Source organism: Balaenoptera physalus, assembly GCF_965194825.1.
Source record: "Balaenoptera physalus genome assembly, chromosome: 7".
Taxonomy (NCBI): domain Eukaryota; kingdom Metazoa; phylum Chordata; class Mammalia; order Artiodactyla; family Balaenopteridae; genus Balaenoptera; species Balaenoptera physalus.
In genome coordinates, this window is record NC_138886.1 from 89,520,992 (window position 1) to 89,544,185 (window position 23,194).

Here is a 23,194-nt window from a genome sequence, read left to right on the forward strand (position 1 = left end):
TGAGAATCTGCCTGCCAATGCAGGGGACACGGGTTCGAGCCCTGGTCTGGGAAGATCCCACATGCTGCCCAGCAACTAGGCCCGTGAGCCACAACTACTGAGCCTGCGCGTCTGGAGCCTGTGCTCCGCAACGAGAGAGGCCACGATAGTGAGAGGCCCGCGCACCGCGATGAAGAGTGGTCCCCGCTTGCCGCAACTAGAGAAAGCCCGTGCACAGATACGAAGACCAAACATAGCAATCAATCAATCAATCAATTAAAAAAAAAACAGACTCCTCATTTCCTCCTCTTCCCCTTTAAAAAAGAAAAAAAAATTGTATCAGAAACTTTGAAATATCTTTCTGTTTCATATAGATTTAGATAATAGAAACATTTAACATTTTTGTAATTTAGCTCAAATAATGGCTGCATAATTCAACTAGATTCAAAAGCAAATAGAATCTAACTTATAATAGCAAGTTTTGATATAAATGCCACTGGATGATACTGTATGTGACATGAGCTGGATGACTTGCTTTTTTTTTTTTTTTTAAAGTGCTTTCTCAGACAAACACTTTTTAGGGATTTTTTTTTTAATTTTACTTATTTATTTATTTATTTATGGCTGTGTTGGGTCTTCGTTTCTGTGCGAGGGCTTTCTCCAGTTGCGGCAAGCGGGGGCCACTCTTCATCGCGGTGCGCAGGCCTCTCACTATCGTGGCCTCTCTCGTTGCGGAGCACAGGCTCCAGACGCGCAGGCTCAGCAATTGTGGCTCACGGGCCTAGTCACTCCGCGGCATGTGGGATCTTCCCAGACCAGGGCTCGAACCCGTGTCCCCTGCATTGGCAGGCAGATTCTCAACCACTGCGCCACCAGGGAAGCCCCTTGCTTTTTAATTATAGGAAATTTTAGCTTTTCCAAAGATAGCTACTTTTTAAAATGCTTTTCTAGATGTTCTTGTCTTATCACAGAAATACATTCTTATATGTACATATATAATTCGCATAGAGAAGTGTTAATAACAACTCCCTACACACACACACACACACACACACACACACAAACACTTCCATTGCTCTATTGTTATGTCATTGACATAACTGATGAAAACTAGTTTCCTTCATGTCCATACACACATTTATAGGATTAGGTTCATTTTCCTTGTATTGTAATTACAATATGATGTTATTCCTCAGCTTGAACTAGATTAAAATTTTGCATTTGTATTTTTCATTTCCATGTGGAAAATGAAATCTTATTTTTGCCTGTCAGTCTAAAACCACTTTGAATCGTAAATTGGTCTCCTATGGTAAACCTTTAAGACCTCTTTTTTTTGTTGCTGTAACCTTTTCTACATGGTGGACTTTATTAGCTACATAAATTAAATAACAAATGCCCACCTTATTGAGCTGGGTATGCTTTAACCCACAGGCACAAATCAAAAGAAAGAAATGATTATAACATTAGAGTTAAAAAACAAAAAGCTTTGGTTGATTTTTTTGTAAAGAATGGTTGAAAAGGAACCTAAAGTCGTTCCTTTATTTGAAGGCTTAAGTAATTGTACCTGCCAGGTAATAGACGAGAGGGAGGCCTCTCACTTACCACCCCCTTTTGTGTGTTTCAATTACTGGGAAGGTTAATGGTGCTGAACAGCTGAGGTATGAAGGCACCTTTCATTATCTTCCCCATCAGAAGTCCCCAGAGCCCGTTCACCTTCCGTCGTGTTTATGGGAAAAGACACAGTGTTCTCTCACAGCCCAGAGTACATGAGAACCAACTTCTCACAGCCTAGCAGATCTTTGCCAACATTTTCTGGAAAATAATTCTGCCCCTTTCAGAGCCAGTGTGCAATGTAAATTGAACTCAAATACCAACATCATTTAGAATGACTGAAATAATACCTTGATCTTGTGACTTGTATAGTCTCATTCTTCTAAATTTTAACTTTAATGATGCTTATTTATTAAGCAAGTACAGAGTATATGGGCAGAATTTTTCTTTGAATTTTTATATTGAATGAATTGAAATAATTGGGATGTTAAAGGACTAGGGAATGATAATGAACATGTATGCACTGAAGCATTTACTCTGTACTAGGTAGGTTCTCTTCTGTATCATATCATAATGCCACCAAACATTAAAATTTAAAACAATTTATAGGTGTCCCTTTAAGACCCCTCTTCTCTGAATATCGTCCTCCATGTTGACTCCATCAGGATTCACTTACCTAGAAACAATAGGTAACCTGTGACCAGGGCAGATGTTCAGGGAATGGAAAGGAAATTACGGCTCCACCAAACCTCTCTTGCACAAGTACAGATGTGTTTGTATTTAGCCTGAGACAAAAACTTTGTTCCCTTTCCTTCATTATTGTTCCTAACATGCAACAAAGGCAATTGTAGGAAAGGCAGTGTGGCCCTAAATTCCCCCTCAGCTGATCTTTAAGAACTTCAGACATTTTCCAAAGAAGATTTTGATCTAGGGAAGGACATCAAGCTCCAAATTAAGGTGGAATATGTGGGAAAAGGGTCACTGGGATAGGGTTGCCAGGTAAAATACACCATGCCCAGATAAATTTGAATTTCATATAAATATATAGTTTGGGAGACATACTTACAATCAACAAATATAAATCTGGCAACTTAACATTGCACTGCACCGTACAGATGGCAGATGATTTTAGAAAGGAGGGTCATGGGGATATAAAAAAAGAATGTGAAACTCAGAGTTTTTTCTAGGGTAAGGGTCAACAAACTGGCATGAGGTCCAAATCTGCTTTGTTCCTGTCTAAACAATGTTTCATTGAAAACACTGCCACACCCATTCATTAAGTACAGTCCAAGGCTGCTTTCACTCTGCAGTGGCAGCGTTCAGTAGTTGCAGGCCCACAGAGCCTAAATATTTACTATCTGGCCCTTTAACCAAATAATAAAAAATAAAAAGTCCCAGTTAAACTGCTAAAATTACAATTGTCATTCTAAATACTCACTATTTCCCCTCTCTGATGAAAGGCTTCTTTCCATAGGCATGCCTGATATTATAAAGCTGAAAATATGTAGGCTTTTAAATAAGTAATATTATTCTACTCAATGGATTTAAACATAAGGCAATATTGTCACTTCAAGAAAAATAAAAAGAGCTTTGAGAATTTTTTCCATATGTCCACATTTGTGTTTCACAACTCCAGACCACCTAATGCAAACTTTCATTTCTCAGCAAAATGAAGCAGAGACTATTACAAAAGACTCAGCGATGTCAAATCCAGCCACCAGTTAGATTTTCCAATTTTCAGTACAACATTTCCTGCCAGATGTGGCTCAATGTGGCTTAAAGAAGCAATTGTTTAATTCTCATGTGGAGAACTATTGTTCTGGAAGAATGAGAGCATTATAGGATTAATCCCCAAGTAGTAAGAAGAAAAGCTAGGTTTACAAACTCTGTATGACTCTGTATGTGCCAGTGAGTAGCTGGAAGTAAGCGTTCTATTGGAAGATAGGATTTTGTTCCTCAGGAAACCAACACACTCCTGGGACCCTGGGTTGAAGCCATTTGATGGGTGGATAGCATGAGAAAGGTCTGGCAACCAAAGTCACCCCATGCTGCTGATGCAGACAGCTGGCAGAGACAAGATAAAGTTCACACAGTCACTTGAGGCTTTAAAACCTAGTCTGCAAACGAAAAGTAGAGAAGAAAATTCTATTTCTAATCTACCAGTGAAAGATGTGCATTTCATTTTCAGATTATGAAAGTATCGAAGGAGAAAGGCTGTGCTGTCATGAGTGACAGTGCTTCGGCCGCCAGGACTCCAATCAGAGGCTCAGTGATAAGTGAGAGTGAGCCCAGACTACTGCCAACGCCATGGCCAGAGACCGAAGAACACACGGGGAGGGGTTTCCTACTTGTGTATGGTAAATAACCCTGCATACAAATCCTCCAAGCCACGATCTGGGTAGTGTATTAGAGCAAAGAAGTAACAAAGAAAACAGGCAGGTTGACATTGAGCAGAGAGGACCAAATCAGTTTCAATAGACTTGAGGCTCTGTGGACCTAGGGAAGGAGAGGGTACAGAGCCCAACAGGATAGGAGACGAGGAAGGCGTTGGAGCTCTGCTCCTCACCAGAGCTCTCTAAATCTCAGTATCCACATTTAAAAAAAAATTTATTTATGTTTATTTATTTTATTTTTGGTTGCCTTGGGCTCGTGGGCTTTCTCTAGCTGCGGCAAGCGGGAGCTACCCTTTCTTGCGGTGCGCAGGCTTCTCATTGCGGTGGCTTCTCTTGTTGCAGAGCACGGGATCTAGGCGCGGGCTTCAGTAGTTGTAGCTTGCAGGCTTAGCTGCTCCGCAGCATGTGAGATCTTCCCAGACCAGGGCTCGAACCCGTGTCCCCTGCATTGGCAAGCAGATTCTTAACCACTGCGCCACCAGGGAAGCCCTCAGTATCCACATTTTTAATATGAGAATAAAATCACGTGTATTTTATAAAAGCACTTCCTGGAAAATGGTCACGGCTAGAAATATCATGAGACTTCAATAAATGGCTTATATTTATAATTACTAACAGAAATAAATACAAGAATCTAATAAGAATATGTTTTATAACCTAATGCATTTTGGATCACTCATTTCTAGCCCAAAGATTTAATCTATACCATCGTGGTCTCTAAGCTGTAGTTTATATTATGTTTGCCACGAGTTGCTGTGACCAAATGTTACTGTTTTTAGTCCTATAGTTCCTGTAGTTTCTTGTTGCAGTGTTACAAACTAATGTTTCCCAAAAGTAATTTTTGTATGAATAAACAAATAAAAGTGAGAAGCACTCCTATGAAGCCCTTATTAAATATTAAAGGATAAACAGTTCTAATTTAAAAATAAAAGAATTATAATTTTAAGTGCAAATTTGACTAATTGTGCTTTTCAAAAGCTACTGTCAAATATTTTTCACAACAGTAAGTCTTAAGTTATGATAAAAAAATTCCTTGTGAAATCACACCTTGACAAAATGAACCCTAATAAAGTATAATATCTCCTATCTAAACACATTCTTAAATAATTATTTCAATTTAAAATAAAGAAATTATCAAATTGGGTTGGAATTTGTCAGTTGGTTATCTCTCCATGAAGCACCGCTAAGTTTTTTAAACCTCCATCAGCGAGTGAGAACACCGCCTTGGCAGAATTTCAGCAGTTATCAGAAGCAGGAGTTGTGGGAACATATTTACAAGATTAGGGGTCTGAACTCCAATGGTTTAAGGTGGATTTTCAAGATGGGAATCTGACTGGGTTTGGGCAAAACTCATGACCTAATAGTTTTGATTTTGTGCTACAAAGGCAACTCAGTAGAGAAAAGATCGTCTGTTCAACAAATAGTCCTGGAGCAATTTGATCCTTGTGGAAACAAAAAATAAATTTTCATTCATATCTCACACTTTATACAAAAGTTAGCTCAAAATGGATTTTAGACCTAATTGTAAAACCTAAAATTATACAACTTTTACAAGAAAACATAGGAGAAAATCTTTGTGACCTTGGGTTAGGCAAATATTTCTTTGATATGACACTAAAATCACAATACATAAAAGAAAAAATCAATAAACTGGACTTCATCATGATAAAAATGTCTGCTCTTTGAAAAAAGCATTCACAGTTAAGAAAATCGAAATAGGAGCCATGGATTGGAGAAAATACTTGTAAGTAACATATTTGATAAAGAACTTGTATCTATAAAGAACATAATAAAGAACTCTTAAAACCCAATAATAAGATTTGAACAAACCAAGAAGAGATTGAATTAGTGATCAAAAATATCCCAACAAAAAAGTCCAGAACCAGATGACTTCACTGGTAAATTCTACCAAACATTCAAAGAAGAATTAATACCAATCCTTTTCAAAATTTTCCAAAAAATGAAGTGGAAACACTTTGAAACTCAGTTTAGGAGGCCAGCATTACCCTGATACCAAAACCAGAAAAGGATGCCAAAAAAATAAAATCAATAAATGGCTCATATAATGACTAATAAAAATAAATACAAGAATCTAATAAGAACATGTTTTATAACCTAATCATTTTGGATCACCCATTTCTTTCCCAAAGATTTAATCCCTGATGAACAGTAAATATAGATGCAAAAATCCTCAACAAGACATTAGCAAACAAGATTCTACAGTAATTAACAGAATCACATACCTGAGCAACTGGGATTTATTCTAGGGATGCAAGGATTGTTCAATATCCACAAATCAATCAATGTGACACACTGCATTAACAAAATGAAGGATAAAAATCATATGACCATCTCAATAGACGCAGAAAAAAAGCACTTGACAAAATTCAACATTCATTTAAGAAAAACTCTCAACAAAATGGGCATAGAGGGACCATACCTCAACATAATAAAGGGCTTATATAACAAGTCCACAGCTAACATCATACACCATGGTGGAAAGCTGAAAGATTTTCCTTTGAGATCAGGATCAAGACAAGGATACCCACACTTTTATTAACCAAGGAGGTGAAAGACCTGTACACTGAAAACTATGACATTAATGAGAGAAGTTGAAGAGGAAACAAAGAAAAAGATATTTTGTGCTCATGGGTTGGGAAAATTAATATTGTTAAAATGTCCATACTACTCAAAGCAATCTACAGGTTCAGTGCAATCCTCATCAAAATTTCAATGGTATTTTTCACATACATAGAACAAAAAATTCTAAAATTTGTATGGAATCACAAAAGACCCCAAATAGCCAAACCAGTCTTGAGATAGAAGAACAAAGCTGGAGGCATCATGCTCCTTGATTTCAAATTATATTATAAAGCTATAGTAATCAAAACTATGATATATATTGGTATAAAAAAAAGATACATTGATTAATGGAACAAAATAGAGAGACCAGGAATAAACCCACATGTATATGGTAAATTAATTTGTAACAAAGGAGCCAAGAATATACAATGGGGAAAGGACAGTCTTTTTAATAAATGGTGCTGGGGAAACTGGACAACCACACGTAAAAGAATAAAACAAGACCAGTGTCTTCCGCCATACACAGAAATTAACACAAAATAGATTAAAGACTTGAATGTAAGCCCTGAAACCAGGCTTCCATAAAACTCCCAGATGAAAACATAAAAAAAATCCTTCTTCACAAGGATCTTGGCAATGATTTTTTTGGATATGACACCTAAAGCACAAGCAACAAAATAAAAAACAAACAAGTGAGTCTATATCAAATTAAAAAGCTTCTGAGCACCAAAGGAAATAATAAACAAAATGAAAAGGCAACCTATGGAATGGGAAAAAATATTCGCGAACCACACATTTCATTAGGAGTTAATATCCAAAATATGTAAGGAACTCATGCAACTGAATAGCAGAAAAGTCAAATAATCCAATTAAAAAATGAACAAAGAATCTGAAAAGACATTTTTCCAAAGAAGGTATTCAAATGGCCAACAGGTAGCACATAAAAGATGCTCAATATCACTAATTACTGGGAAATGGGAATCAAAACCACAAGGAGATATCACTTTACACCTGTTAGTATGGCTATCACCAAAAACATAAGAGATAAGCATTGGCAAGAATGTGGAATAAAGGGAACCCCTCTGCACTCTTGGTGGGAAAGTAAATTGGTATAGCCATTGTGAAAAGCAGTATGAGGTCACTCAAAAAATTAAAACTGGAACTCCCATGCGATCCAGCAATTCCACTTCTGGGTTTTTAGACAAAGAAAATAAAAACAATAACTCGAAAAGATATATGCACCCCCATGTTCACTGCAGCATTATTTACTATAGCCAAGATATGGAAACAAAGTGTCCACTGATGAATGAACGTATAAAAAAAAGTATATATACACAATGAAATATTATTCAGTCATAAAAAAAGAAAGAAATCTTGACATTTGAGATAACATGGATGGACCTTGAGGCCATTATGTTAAGAAAAATATGTCAGATAGAGAAAGACAAATACCATATGATCTTACCTATATGTGGAATCTAAGGAAAACAGAAACAAACAAATAAACAAAACAATGTTATAGATTTAGAGAACAAATTAGTGGTTGCCAGAGGTGGGGAATGGTGGTATGCATGAAATAGGTAAAGGGGATCAAAAGGTACAAACTTGCAGTTATAAAATAAATAAGTCATTAGAATGTAAACTACAGCACTGAGACTATAGTTAATAATACTGTATAGCATATTTGAAAGTTGCTAAGAGTGTAAATCTTAAAAAGTTGTCAATACAAGAAAAAACAATTTTGTAACTATGTATGGTGACGGATGTTACCTAGAATTATTGCAATGATCATTTTGCAATATATACAAATTTTGAATCATTATGTGTACACCTGAGACTAATAAAATGTTGTGTGTCATTATACTTTAATTTTTTTAAATAATAATACAAATTTAAAAACCCACCTTTTGAAAAAGTGGCCAAAAATTTTGAATAGACACTTTACCAAAGATATATGTAACACAATTTAGCACATAAAAAGCTATTCTATATGATAGTCATTAGGGAAATGCAAACAAAAGTCACAATGGTATTCTTCTACACACCTGTTAGATGGCTAAAATTAAAAAGATTAATGACAGCAAATGTTTTATTTATAATGCCTAACCTGGAAACAACACAAATATTTATCAGTAAGGGAAAGGATAAACAAATTGTGGTAAATCCATATAGTAGAACAGTCGATAATAAAAATAAATACATTATAAATAAGTGCAAGAATGTGGATTAATTACATGATAATTATGCAGTGGAAGAAACCAGGCAAAAAACAATATATACTGTATGACTCTATTTATATAAAATTCTCTATGCAAATTAACCTGATGTCTAATGGCATCATGTCTAATAGTCAGTTGATGGGAAGAGCAAAGACGGGTGGGAGGGCAAGTTTATAAAGGAACAATGAAAATCTTTGGGGAGGGCTTCCCTGGTGGTGCAGTGGTTGAGAATCTGCTTGCCAATGCAGGGAACATGGGTTCGAGCCCTGGTCTGGGAAGATCCCACATGCCGCGGAGCAACTGGGCCCGTGAGCCACAACTACTGAGCCTGCGCGTCTGGAGCCTTTGCTCCGCAACAAGAGAGGCCACAATAATAAGAGGCCCGCGCACCGCGATGAAGAGTGGCCCCCACTTGCCGCAACTGGAGAAAGCCCTCGCACAGAAACGAAGACCCAACACAGCCAAAAATAAATAAATTTTTTAAAAAAATGCCACCTCAAAAAATGCCACTTTGGCATAAATATGGTTTTGAGCTGAAAGCAATTGAAAATCAGCAGATGCAGGAAGAAATCTTCCCTCCCCTTTTCTCCCTAAAAGCAGGGCATGAATTTTCCCTGAGACCGAGGCCCCCTCTCCCGAACCAGGAAGAAGAGAGTGACTCTTGTCACCAAAGGTGGAGAATGGGCACTGAGGTGAGTCGACATAAACAAACCTTATGAAAATAGCGCTTATCTCCCATCAGTTTCCCCATATATTTCCTACTCACTTTCCTCCAAACCCCCTTTACTTTCTTAAAAATGGAATATAAGCCCCCAAGTCTAACTACTTCTTTGAGTTTCACTTCCTTCCTGTTGGACTCTTTCACACAGAAAATATTAATTAAAATAATTTATGTTTTTTCTTCCATCATTCTGTCGTTTGTCAGTTTACTTTGCAGGCCCCTACGAATAAACCTAAGAGGGTGGAGGAAAGAAATTTCCTCTCAGACATTAGCAATGAAGGGGAAAAAATGTTTTAGTGGTGACATGGGAATGAACTTTGGAGTTGGTCAAATCATCACAATGGTCACATCAGTCATCTATGCTGAGCAACCCTCCCTTGGTATTCTTGTCCTGCCTCTATTTCTCATGATATCTGGTAGCACTGCAGTGCCCAGGAATGTAATGAGCTCTCTCCAAAGTGAGGCCTATATGCAGATATTATTTTATAAACTATTTCCAGAATCTTGTTCAAGGTAAAACCATACAATTCATGTTCTAAGTTCGAAGGCAGCTCAGCTCACAGAGAAGACCTTTGAGAAAGCACAACATGCTTACGGGTCTCTGGCATGGTATCAATGTCAGCCTCTAGACTGTGTCAAAAGCAATTCTGCACTCCCTCGTATTGACCAAACATGGGTAAAATACCTCTTCTGGTGCTTCCTTCTCTCTGATGATGTAGCTACCTGGGAGCCTGTAAGAACTCACTAATACTATGCTTTCTAAGAGCAGTTTCTGCTCTCACTCAAAATTGTATAGTTTTTCTTTAATCATGTGGATAGCTTCAGGATTAGTTTTTTGGTTTTTGGTATTTTTTACAATGGGATAACTTGATAATATATCTGAGAATACCCTTCCCAGTAATTCTAGTCTCCTTGACATCAGTAAGATACGGAAGAGAAAAACCTTTGTAAAATGGTGTTAAGGAAAATTATCCAAAAGCCTGAAAAAAACTAAAGGGACGTTTGCCTGTTCTTTCTTAGTTATGCTAGGGTTTGATTATCAGGCCTGCCTGCGGATTATCTGAATCTCTAGGCATGTACCTTTGCATCTTTGTTTAACTTGTTATTTACTATTGATAAAGGTATGGTGTAATTCTGAAGGGGTTGATGTTGATTTGTACCTTGATTTCTGTCAGATAGCAATACAAACAATGTCTGTTCAGTAGGGATGCAAATGATTCCTTTCTGATGGAAAATACCATTTCCAAAATTCAGAATGTTAGCTGATTTTCCCTACAGAACATGAGCTATTTTTTATCTAAAATCAGTAATCCTATTTAAGAATTCTTCCAGCTACTATAAAAGCTTCTACCCCATTTAGTTCTTTTGAATCAGCACTACCATCATGCCAGTTCTCTTATTAATGGGTTCATTAAATCTGTGCCATATACTCATTTTACATTTGCATGAGAGTCATGAGTTTAATTTATGAAAATGATACTTTGACAAGGAGCAGTTGTGAGTAGCACAATATGCACCAGTCAACAAACCATGGGCACACAAAGTAAGGGCTACCTGCATGGACATACACACCAAAAAAACTGGTCACTTTCAAACAGTATCTCTGCTATCTTTTCCCTGCTTTTATTTGGGTTCATAAGAGCTCAGATTTCCCAATATCTAGTAGATATGTTAAGTTTCTCTGTTAAAAATATGTAGGCTTATATTTGTTTTAAGCTCATATATTATTTTTAATCAAAATTTTGGACTCTGCCCTTTTCCATAGGATAGTTAGTGCCTAGTGATTTGAGGGTGGGTCTGATAACAGGCTCCTATCCAAAGCTGAGATTTATTCTGGAAAGTTTAAGCCTGCAGCTCCATACTGTAGGTGTCCTTACACCTACAACACTGAGGTGTCCTTACTCACCACCACCTCCCTGCCCTGCTTGTTCCCGCTGTCTGCCTGGAGAGAACCCTGGGGAGAACCTCCACCACTGCCCCACTCTTCCTTCTTTTTGGTCTTCCCCCTTACTTGGGGAGATTGCTTGTATACTTCTGCTTTTCCTTTTCCCTTCCCTTTGCCCCTCTTTTACCAAGTCTAATCATACTCCTTGGATGGGACTATTTCCCTTGCAATCAACTTCATTGCAATTGTTTTGATTAGTGGTTATTGGCACCATTCCCCTATCAAAAAGAACTAATCAAACACCTGACCTGGTGGGTGGGGATCAATTCCACTACGATGAGCAAAGGAGAGCTGAGAGGACACTGATTTCATAAATGGACTCGTGAATGTTTTAGTTATAAAGAGTTTTGTGTCCCTATACCATTTAGTAATTGTAGGCCTGTGAAACTGAATTTTAAATTAACAAAAACTCTGCATTGTTCAATTCAAAGGATATGTTCTACTTACTATTTTGTACCAGAACAAATGTTGAACTGGCACCAAAGATGAATGACACATCCTACCAGCCCTCAACGAGGTCACAGTCCAATGGAGTTGATAGGCATGTACATATAACACGCAAGATTTCTTTTATAAATATTGCAGAGGTATAAACCAGGTGAAATTAAGGCATAATTAGGGAGAAACACATGATTGAAGAATCTAAAAAGGCTTACTGGGGGCATTACATTTTATTTTATTATTATTTTATTTTAATGAAGTCCTGTTGCATTTTATATTGAGTTCTATGATCCATTTAATGTATATGAAAAGTGTAAGGTCTTTGTCTAGATTCATTTTTTTTTTTTGCATGTAGCTGTCCAGTTGTTCCAGCACCAAAATTACACACGGAGAAACAGACAATCTCAATAGGCCTATATCTATTAAAGGATTTGAAACTATAATTAATAACCTGCCAAAAAGAAAGCACTAGGGCCAGATTGGTTCACTGGTGAATTTTAACAAATATTTTAGGGAAAATGTATGCTTATTCTCTAAAAATAGAACTAGAATGAATACTTTCTCATTCTATGAAACCAGCATTATCCTAACACCAAAAGCATACAAAGCATTACAAAAAAAAGGAAAAATTCAGACAAATGAATATAGTTGCAAAAATCCTGAACAAAATATTAGTCAGTCAAATCCAACTATGTATGAACAGAATTATACACCATGGGCAAGTGGGATTTATTCCAGGTATACAAGGCTGGTTCAACATAAGAAAACCAACTAGTGTAATTCATCATATAAACAGGTTAAAGAAGAAAAACTATATGGTCCTATTAATACATCCAGAAAAAGCATTTGACAAATCCAGCATTCATTCATGACAAAAACGTTCAGTAAACTAGAAATAGAAGGGAACTATTGCAACTTAATAATGAGAATTTACAAAACACCTACAGCTAATATAATATTTATTAGTGAGAAACTAGATGCTTTCTCACTAAGATTAAGAACAAGGCAAGGGGGCTTCCCTGGTGGCGCAGTGGTTGAGAATCTGCCTGCTAATGCAGGGGATACGGGTTCGAGCCCTGGTCTGGGAAGATCCCACATGCCACGGAGCAGCTTGGCCCGTGAGCCACAACTACTGAGCCTGCGCGCCTGGGGCCTGTGCTCCGCAACAGGAGAGGCAACGATAGTGAGGAGCCCACGCACCGCGATGAAGAGTGGCCCCCGCTTGCCGCAACCACAGAAAGCCCTCACAGAAACGAAGACCCAACACAGCCAAAAATAAATAGATAAATAAATAAAAAAGAACAAGGCAAGGATATCGCCTCAACACATTTTTTCAACATTGTCCTAGAATTCACAGCTAATATAATTAGACAAAAAAAGGAAATTAAAAGTATATAAATTGGAAAGGAAGAAATAAAACTGTTTTTGTAGATGACATGATCATCTATGTAGGAAATCTCACAGAATCAACAAAAAACTTTGAGAACTAATAAGCAATTATAGCAAGGTTGCAGGATACATTTTTCACATATACAAATTAATTGCTTCCCTGTACGCCAGCAATGTACAACTGGGTTTTGAAATTAAAAAACACAATATCATTTACGTTAACACCCAAAAATGAAATACTTAGGTATAAGTCTAAGAAAATATGTGTAATATCTATATGAGGAAAAACTACAAACCTGTGATGAAAGAAATCAAATAATTTAAACAAATGGAGAGATACTACATGGTCATGTATAGGATGATCAAAATTGTTAAGATATCAGTTCTTCCCAACTTGATCTACAGATTTAATTAATCCCAATCAAAATCCCAAGTGATCTTGTGGATATTGACAAACTGATTCTAAAGGTTATAAAAACCCAGAATGGCTGACACAGTATTGAAGGGAGAGAACAAAGTTGGAGGATTAACATTACCCAAAATCAAGACTTACTATAAAGTTAACAGTAATCAAGACAGTGTGGTATGGGCAAAAGAATAGACAAATAGATCAGTGGAACTGAATAGAAAGCCCAGAAACAGACCAAGACAAATACAGTCAACTGATTTTGACAAAAGAACAGAGGCAATATGATGAACAAAGATAGTCTTTTCAACAAACAATGTTGGAATAACTAGACATCCACATGCAAAAAAAAAAAAAAAAGTGAATTTTGAAACAAACCTTACACCTTTCACGAACATTAAGTTAAAATAGAGCACAGACCTAAATATAAAACACAAAGCTATAAAACTTCTGGAACATAACATGGAAGAAAATCTTCCAACTCTACAACACTCTGGAAAAGGCAAAACTATGGAGACACTAAAAAGATTAGGGGTTGCCAGGAATTAGGGACAAGAGAGGAATGATGAACAGGTAGATTACAAGAATTTTTAGGGCAGTGAAACTATTATGTATGAGATTGTAATGGTCAATACATGTCATTATACATTTATCCAAACCTATAGAACGTACAACACAAATAGTGAACTCTAATGTAAAACTTAATTAACAACAATCTATCAGTATTGGTTCATCAATTGTAAAAATGTACCACTAATGCAAGATGTTAATAATTGGGGAAAAGGGAATGGGGCGTTGGCAGGAGAATAGAATAAATGGAATCTCTATATCTGCTTAATATTTCTGTAAACCTAACACTGCTCAAAAAAAAGTTTCTAATTAAAGAAAGAGTGGCAGAGAGAGTTGTAGATTTGTAGCAAAGTGCTGATTCATGAAGGTTTTAGAGATTTAACAAAAATGCAGTAAGTGATTCCTTAGGGCTAGGAGGCTTGTGGGGATAGTAGGGTGATAGGTATGGGATTTCTTCTTGAGGTGACAAAAATGTTTTAAAATTAACCGTCGTGATCACTGCACCTATCTGTGAATATACTAAAAACGACTGAATTTTACACTCTAAATGGATGAGTTATAATCATATGTGAATTATATCTTAATAAATCTGGCTAAAAAATTAAATGGCCTAGATCTGTGTCAGTAAATTAAATAAACAGCACTTAATAGTTTTTCTATAGCTGAAGTGTATGCTGTAAGGTTCTAACATATGACTTCTTCCCAGGAAGTCAATAATGTTTAAAAGTATAAAATTTCAGAGTTAATATCAGTTTTTTACAGATTTCAATGACAAGAGAATCACAGATGCAAGGGCCAAGAGCCATTAAAATAGTTTCCTTCCAGATCACAGACTAATGAATAAGATTTCCAAATGTCAATATTGATGACACGGAAAAGTATACACTATTAATTTGGAGTGAAGCTGTCAGCATTTCTTTCTGAATGAAAACGATTACAAAATCCTCTTCCCCAAACACACACGTACAAATGCCGAAGAGTGCATCCTCCTTCGTGAAGCTACCAACTCAGCAGCCTTCAATGAAGGGCATACAAAAGATGGAGCGCACTACAGATATCCATTGTTGCCACCACCTCAGTAACAGAGGAGTGGCTTTATCATCGGAAGTAATCGAAAGAAAGAAAGAACAGATGGACGTCTGGTTTATGGGGACTCACACAGTAAGCGTCACCCGAGGTGGAGGGCTTGCCACGAATAGAAATTAGGTGTTAGAAAGAGGGAACATGAGCGCAACAGAGAGGAAGACGGTTTGGAGAAGGGATACTCAATTATTTTATTCGGTTGTTTTCTTTTGTGATATATGTCTGACAAACTGATTGCACAGAATCGCATTCTCTTACTGAGTGAAACTAATTAGTGTAATTATTTTCAATTGAGGCTATCATAAAAAAGCTGAAGAACTCGGGGGCTTCCCTGGTGGCACAGTGGTTTACATCCTGCCTGCTAATGCAGGGAACATGGGTTCGAGCCCTGGTCTGGGAAGATCCCACATGCCGCGGAGCAACTGGGCCCGTGAGCCACAATTACTGAGCCTGCGCGTCTGGAGCCTGTGCTCCGCAACAAGAGAGGCCACGATAATGAGAGGCCCGCGCACCGCGATGAAGAGGGGCCCCGGCTCGCCGCAACTAGAGTAAGCCCTCGCACAGAAACGAAGACCCAACACAGCCAAAAATAAATAAATAAATTAATTAATTAAAAAAAAAAAAAAAGAAAACCCCAAACATGATAAATATCAATACAAAGAAAACCAAGCCTGGGCACATCATACTCAGATTACTGATGAGTAAAGATAAGGAGAAAATCTTTAAAATATCCAGAAAATAAAAGACACAACACATACAGAGGAACCAAAAAAAAAAAAAAAAAAAAATGCTGAAGAACTAAAACCAAAAAAAATGATTTCTTTTGATTCTTTTAGAATATCCTATGAAAACCTAGCTTTTAATAGGGACTTTAGATCGCTGTTATTTGGGGTATTTTGTACACTCTCTTCTATAGTTTCTAATTCACCTCTGTTTCATCAAGTGAAAAATCATATTTCATTGTACTTGTGCTCCATTTGTTCTCCATATAACATCTTCCCACCCTTGTTTTCGTATTATCTAAGATCTTGGGAGATTTCAATCAAAAACATGTGGATGATTTTGGACTCTAAGCTTGGAGCATCCACCAATTATGTTTGAATTCACGAGACTGAAATAGCTATTGGCAATAGTGTAACCAAGAGAGGAGATCCCTTCTTACACCTCACACATGTACATTTCACATGAGTGCCTTTACTGTAGCTTTATGACAAAGATGTTTAACCACCTGGCAATTAAAAAAAAAAACAAAAACACTTTGGTGCTCTAAATTCTTGTCATATTCTTCAAACTTATTGTCCTAAAAATATTTGTATAAACAACTGAATTTCAAAGGCATATTTTTAAAAGCTTTCTTATTATATATGCATATAGATCAACTTCTTAAACACTGTAAGCTGTAAGATGGAAGAATTTCTGCATCTAAGTGCATGCTTCTTTTCTTAGACATATTTGCACAATCATTGCAGGCTAAAATTGATGGTGCTCCTGAATGCAAGTTCTCTATAAGGTAAAATTCATTTTCCTGTACTTCATTCCTATAATCTATAAATATTGAAATGAGGTAACTAGAAGGTAAGTTCATTTAAAAATTTAACTAAATTATTTTTGTAGCACATTGAATATTGTTTATTAGCATATATATTTTAAGGCACTGACTTACATAGGAATGATTCCCAGGGTGAAAACATTTATGTGATGTTTTAGAGAATAAAACAAAATTATTTTTATAACATATGTATATATATAAATGCATATATTAGCCAATATCCATTTGGAAACCTTTATTCTATTCAAACTTAATACTCCACTTCCAAAAAGATATGTCCATGTAAAGTTGATAAAGTTCACCTCTTAAAATATGTCTATGTTTAAAAGAAATAAAGGTGCACTATACACCAAATTCTGTTATTTAAATTTGTATTTCATATATAAATTGGACTACACTGCATTATGTAATACTCCATAGGTAGTGAATAAGTAATAAAAAGAAAAATAGTATTTATCTAGATGATATGATTGACCGGAAGGTATGTCCTGGAGTATTATAAATATTTCAAGACGAGGAGGATTATCTATAAAACCTTTTTCATCTGAAGTCCTGGGTCTTATGATATAGATAGAACTTTATCTAAACATGTAGAGTTTCCTGATTTCCTTTGAAGAAATCAGTAAGAAACTCTTTGAAAAGAAGAAAAAAACAAAACAAAACAACAAAAGCAAGCGGCAAGTTAAAACAGTTTATGTTGCTCTTTGTTTTACTAGATCTTATTTAATTTAAAATCAATTTGAAATCTCTAGTAATATGTAATGTTTACTTAAGTAGAAGCAATTAGACAAATAGTGTTTTCAGTACAGATGTACCCAGCCACTCTGATAATTCATTTTAAAGACACCTTAAGATAATAGGCTGAGATTTCCAAATAGATTTAGTTACAGGAGGGCTGGCTAACAAAGTCACTTCTAAAAGTTTGTGCCCTGATATTACAAACACCAATATAAAATATTGCCTATTATCTTTAGATCTCAATTTTGCATTAAGTTTTGGATGTACAATTGTAAAAAGCAACTTTATAATTCAGTGGTATTTGGGGGCAAACTTAATAATATTTATTCCAGAAAAATATATAATGGAAGCAAAAAATCTCTATTCAATTGGAATTTTAAAATTTTAGTCACAAAATTAATAGAGGCACATAGTTTAAAAAGTCAAATAGCACTAAAATGTTTACTTTGAAAATTAGCTTTTCACAGAAGCTGTGGAACTTGGGCAAGTTCCATTTAAGAGGATAACTCCATTAGAATAACACTTTCATCTTGACTAAATACAAAGAGCTCTAGAAGGCAGACCAAGTAGAGATGCACAGTTTTTAAATATCAGGTCCTAGAGGATGCTGTCCATTCAACTTGTTTTATCTTCAAAAAGACAGAGAATAAGAGAAAAAAAAAAAAAGCCCATGTTTTTGGCTATTTAGAAACATTACTCTCGCCCTGTGTAGACTCCTCCTGACTTAAAATTTCCCATTAATTATAAAGATTCATGTCAAAACATGGAAAATTTCTGAGATGTCAAATGTTTCAACCAAGTCCTGTATGAGAGTATGTCTTATGCCAGAACCTCACCCAGGTTGACCCCCCCCCGCCCCTCCCCCCCGTCTGACTAATTTACTACTGAGAACCAGTTGTAAATAGAGGAAAAATGTCACTGTATCCTTTTGGGGAGAAGATCTTTACCTTTTTAAAAATTTACATACAGTTCTCATTATTTTATCAGGGCTTAAGAATATTTCATTTTTGTTAGTTTTAAAGTCTTGTCTGAAAAGATTACTTGAGTTCTTAAACCACCTCTTAGGAATAAAAGGTTAGCGATCAAAAGACTTGAGCAAATGCTGGTGTTCGTGATTTCTTGTTGGTAGCCTAAATCCCATCCTGCTGGCAAACTCCTCTTTAGAATTTCTCAAATGATGGGACAGGACTAAAAGAACCCTCTACCTTGATTTATGTAGTAACAAATTTCAAATATGGGTTTGAAATACCTTGCTTCTATATACATCTACACATACAAACAAACACCTCCCAAATATTCGAGAGTTAAGGAAAAATCCAATTGGTCAAATTAGCTAATCTAGACTATAATAAGATTCATTCACCATTACTTCTACTGCTACGAAGGATACTGTCAAATGAGATTAGCAAGCAATGATCAAACACAGTTTGTGTACCCTCTATGAATCTTTAAGTCTGCAAAGACATTTAAATATATACTTGACACTTGAACAACTATAGTAGCCATCTTTGCGGTGATCAAGGACTCTATAGTATCTAAAATGTTCTTAGCCATGCAAATTTACATAGGTACTTTGAACTTACTGAACTTTTAATCAGAGTACTAAACACATCTAAATAAAACAGAGGCTGAAAAGTGAAAACTAGCATTGACATTTGAAGAGTCAGCCAGAGACCCAGACGAACTGAGCTTAGAGATATACTCAATTCAGAAAAGGCTATCTGCCTGGATATTCAGACATGGAGCACCTCAGAGCATGTGACTCTTAAAAAAGATGCTCAGTATGAAGAACATGATACCTCTGTGGATTTCAGGGAATAAAATACAAACAGAAAATAAAGAAATATCAAAATAACTGATCTTGCAATATCCTGTAATCACAACTAAGGAGACAAGAAAGGCAGCACAGCACTCTGCTTCTCTTCTAAGGGAAGGATTTTTGAAGCCATGTTTCCTTTAAGGAAGAGTGACCTCTGGTGACTTTTTAATTGCACCTCAGTGTACTATGTTAAATTATTCTACAATTCTTTTATACTAGCAATTCATTTAGTACTACATTTTTAATTTCTTAGCAAAGTGATAAATGCTTTACTGCAGGACCTAAGGATTTCATGTAAATGCCCCCATTTTAATTAATTCATGGAAATTGTGCCCAAAGCTAAATTAAAATTCTGTCTGAAACACGGGGCAGTATTTTCTTAAAGGAGACTAAGGCTCATTTTCAGGAGTGACTCATATAATATGGCATTAAATGAGCTGATACTAAATGATGACAACACAAACTTATCACAGCCTCGGGGCATATCTGGATGAATGCTGGAAGGGTAACTATTTGTACAATATGTTTTTCACTTTAGCACAAACTTCTGGTAAGGGCAGAGTTCCCCAGCCCAACCCACCCCCAGCAGCAAGGTCGGTTTCTAACATGCCTACTAGCACTTTCTTGAAATGCATAAGAGCTTGCCTTACTCCCTACAACCTGATTTTTAAAAAATTCTTGAGGGGGATGGGGTGATTGTCTGTTTCAGGCTAATCCCTACCATGGAAACAGAACTGGAAGTCTTTACAACTGATACATTATTACTAGTGCTACTTCTCTTGCCTGATAACAGTCAGCATTCTTGTTTTCCCTTAAGATCCTTAATTACTGAGACCTGTTCAAGGGCAAGCACTCTGGCCAGGCTTAGATCACAAAATGGCTTGTACTAAATTAATAGGTGTTCTCTTATGTCCAGAAAGCCATGCCTGGTTTTCTTTCTCCATAGACCCCCTACCTTATCTGCTTATAATATTTCTTTCCAATTCAGCCCATTTCAACCCAGGAGGACTTTTGGGGACTAACAAACACTGGTATCTAAGATAGAACAAACCACAACTAAGAACTTGAAGTATAAAAGCAATACTGCATGGTATTTCCAAAAGTGCTTAATAAACATTTCACAGGATTGCGCATAAACAACACACTTTTCCTGACATTCTGGCACAAGTAGGATCAGAGAGGCTTAACGTTAAAATGAAGTGCAGAGTCAGCTGTCCAGCATTCTACCCAATTCAAGCACCACAGTCTCCAATATCATCTTGCACACATGTCCACTGATGGCAGCAGCTGAGGTGCATACATATAGAGAAAAGGGAGATTCTAGAACTTCCTTCTATCATATCACAAAGAAGGATAAATTCACAGAATCAACTACATGAGTGTCCAGGAAAAAAAATTCTTTTTTTTTTTTAAACTTTTAAAATTGAGATATATTATACCCTTTAAACAAAATTTCTAATTTTATGAAAGGCATAAAAGGTCACAATTTTTCTTTACTTCTTTGGGGTAGGAAGAGGGAGGCAGAGTTGAGTGTATCCTTAAAAGTCCTTTTCTAATTTAAAATTAAATTAAAATTAAAATCAACATCTGATCTTGACCTAAGAATTTTTCTATTGAGGTATAATTGACATAGAACACTATATTAGTTTCAGGTGTACAATTCAATGATTTGACATTTGTGTGTATTGCAAAATGAACATCACAGTAAGTCTGGTTACCATCAATCACCATACACAGTCACAGATTTTTTTCTTTCTTCTTGTGATGAGAACTTTTAAGATTTACTTGCAGCAACTTGTAAATATGCAATACAGTATTAATAACTATATTCACCATGCTATACATTACATCCCTGTGGCTTATTTATTTTATAACTGGAAATTTGTACCTTTTGAACCCCCTTCACTCATGTCACCTACTTCCCACCCCCATCCCCATCCCCCCAGTCTGGCAACCAACTATCTCTTCTCTGTATTTATGAGCTCCTTTTTTTTCTTTTTAAGATTACTCATATAAGTGAGACCATAGTTTATCTTTCTCTAACTTATTTCACTTAGCATAATGCTCTCGAAGTCCCTCCATGTTGTCACAAATGGCAAAATTTCCTTTTTCTTAATGGCTCAATAGTATTCCAGTGTGTGTATTACATTTTTTTATCCATTCACCCATCAATGAACACTGAAGTTGTTCCCATGTCTCAACTATTGTAAATAATTCTGTAATAAACATGGGTGTGCATATATCTTTTGGAGTTAGTGTTTTCATTTTCTTTGTACAAATACACAGAAGTGAAATTGCTGGATCATATGGTAGCCCCAGTTTTGATCTTTTGAGGAAACTCCATGCTATTTTCCATACTGTCAGTACCAATTTACTTTCCCACCAAGAGTGCACAAGTGTCTCCTTCTCTCCACATCCTTGCCAACACTTGTTATTTCTTATCTTTTGATGCTAATCATACAAACAGGTGTGAAGTGATATCTCATTGTGGTTTCGATTTGCATTTCCCTGATGATTAGTGACGTTGAGCATCTTTTCCTATACCTGTTGGTCAACTGTATGTGTTCTTTGGAAAAATGTCTATTCAGATCCTTTGCCCATTTTTAATTAGATTGTTTGTTTGCTATTGAGTTGTGCGAGATCTTTATATATATTAGCTATTAGCCCATTATCAGATACATGATTTGCAAATATTTCTCCCATTCAATTGGTTGCCTTTTCATTTTGTTGATGGTTTCCTTTACTGTACAAAAGCTTTTTAGTTTGATGTAGTCTCACTTGTTTATTTTTACTTTTATTGCCTTTGCTTTTGGTGTCATATCCAAAAAATCATGGCCATGACCAATGTCCAGGAGCTTACCGTATATGTTTTCTTCTAGGAGTTTTATGATTTCAGGTCTTAAATTCAAGTCTTTATTCCATTTTGAGTTAATTTTTGGATGGTGTAAGGTAGTAGTCTAGTTTTATTCTTTTGCATGTGGCTGTCCAGTTTTGCCAACACCATTTGTTGAACAGACTGTCCTTTCCCCATTGTATATTCTTGGCTCCTTTGTGATCAATTAAGTGACCATATATGTGTGCGTTTATTTCTGAGCTCTCTATTCTGCTCCATTCATCCATGTGCCTGTTTTTATACCAATACCATACCATAGTTTTGTAATATAACTTACAATCAGGAAGCATGATGCTTCCAGCTTTGTTCTCTCTTAAGATTGCTTTGGTTATTCAGGGTGTTTTGTGGTTCCTTACACATTTTAGGATTTTTTTGCTCTGTTTCTGTGTAAAATGCCATTGGAATTTTGATAGGGATTGAATTGAATCTGTAGATTGCTTCTGGTAGTATGGACAGTTTAACAATATTAATTCTTCTAATCTATGAGCCACAGAATATCTTTCCATTTATTTGTGTCTTCTTCAGTTACTTTCATCAGTGTCTTATAGTTTTCAATGTACAGGTCTTTCACCTCCATGGTTAAATTTATTCATAGGTATTTTATTCTTTTGATGCAATTGTAAGTGGTATTGTTTTATTACTAGCATATAGAAATGCAACCGATTTTTGTATATTGATTTTGTATTCTGCAACAGTACTAAAGTTGTTTATTAGTTCTAACAGTGTTTTTTTGGTGGAATCTTTAGAGTTTTCTATATATAATACCATGTCATCTGCAAATATTGACAATTTTACTTCTTCCTTTCCAGCTGGGTGCTGCTGATTTCTTTTTTTTTTTTTTTTTGCCTAATTACTCTGACTAGGACTTCTAATACTATGTTGAATAAAAGTGGCGAGAGTGGGCATCTTTCTCTT

At 36.1% G+C, this 23,194-nt stretch overlaps 1 protein-coding gene across 6 annotated transcripts in view; it reads right to left on the reverse strand.

Annotated features, from left to right (window-relative positions):
• LOC309664471 (contactin-associated protein-like 2) overlaps positions 1–23,194 on the reverse strand; it is a 189,962-nt gene that overhangs the window by 142,869 nt on the left and 23,899 nt on the right. For 2 of the 6 annotated variants that reach the window (XM_082469958.1, XM_082469959.1), the window contains exon 2: positions 6,167–6,236. In XM_082469958.1, the coding sequence (XP_082326084.1) occupies positions 6,167–6,236 (70 nt within the window). Of the gene's footprint in view, positions 1–1,991; positions 2,207–2,791; positions 4,367–6,166; positions 8,216–23,194 lie in introns of those variants that run through there. The other 4 variants (XR_014265769.1, XR_014265770.1, XR_014265771.1 and 1 more) reach the window with 4 other exon arrangements.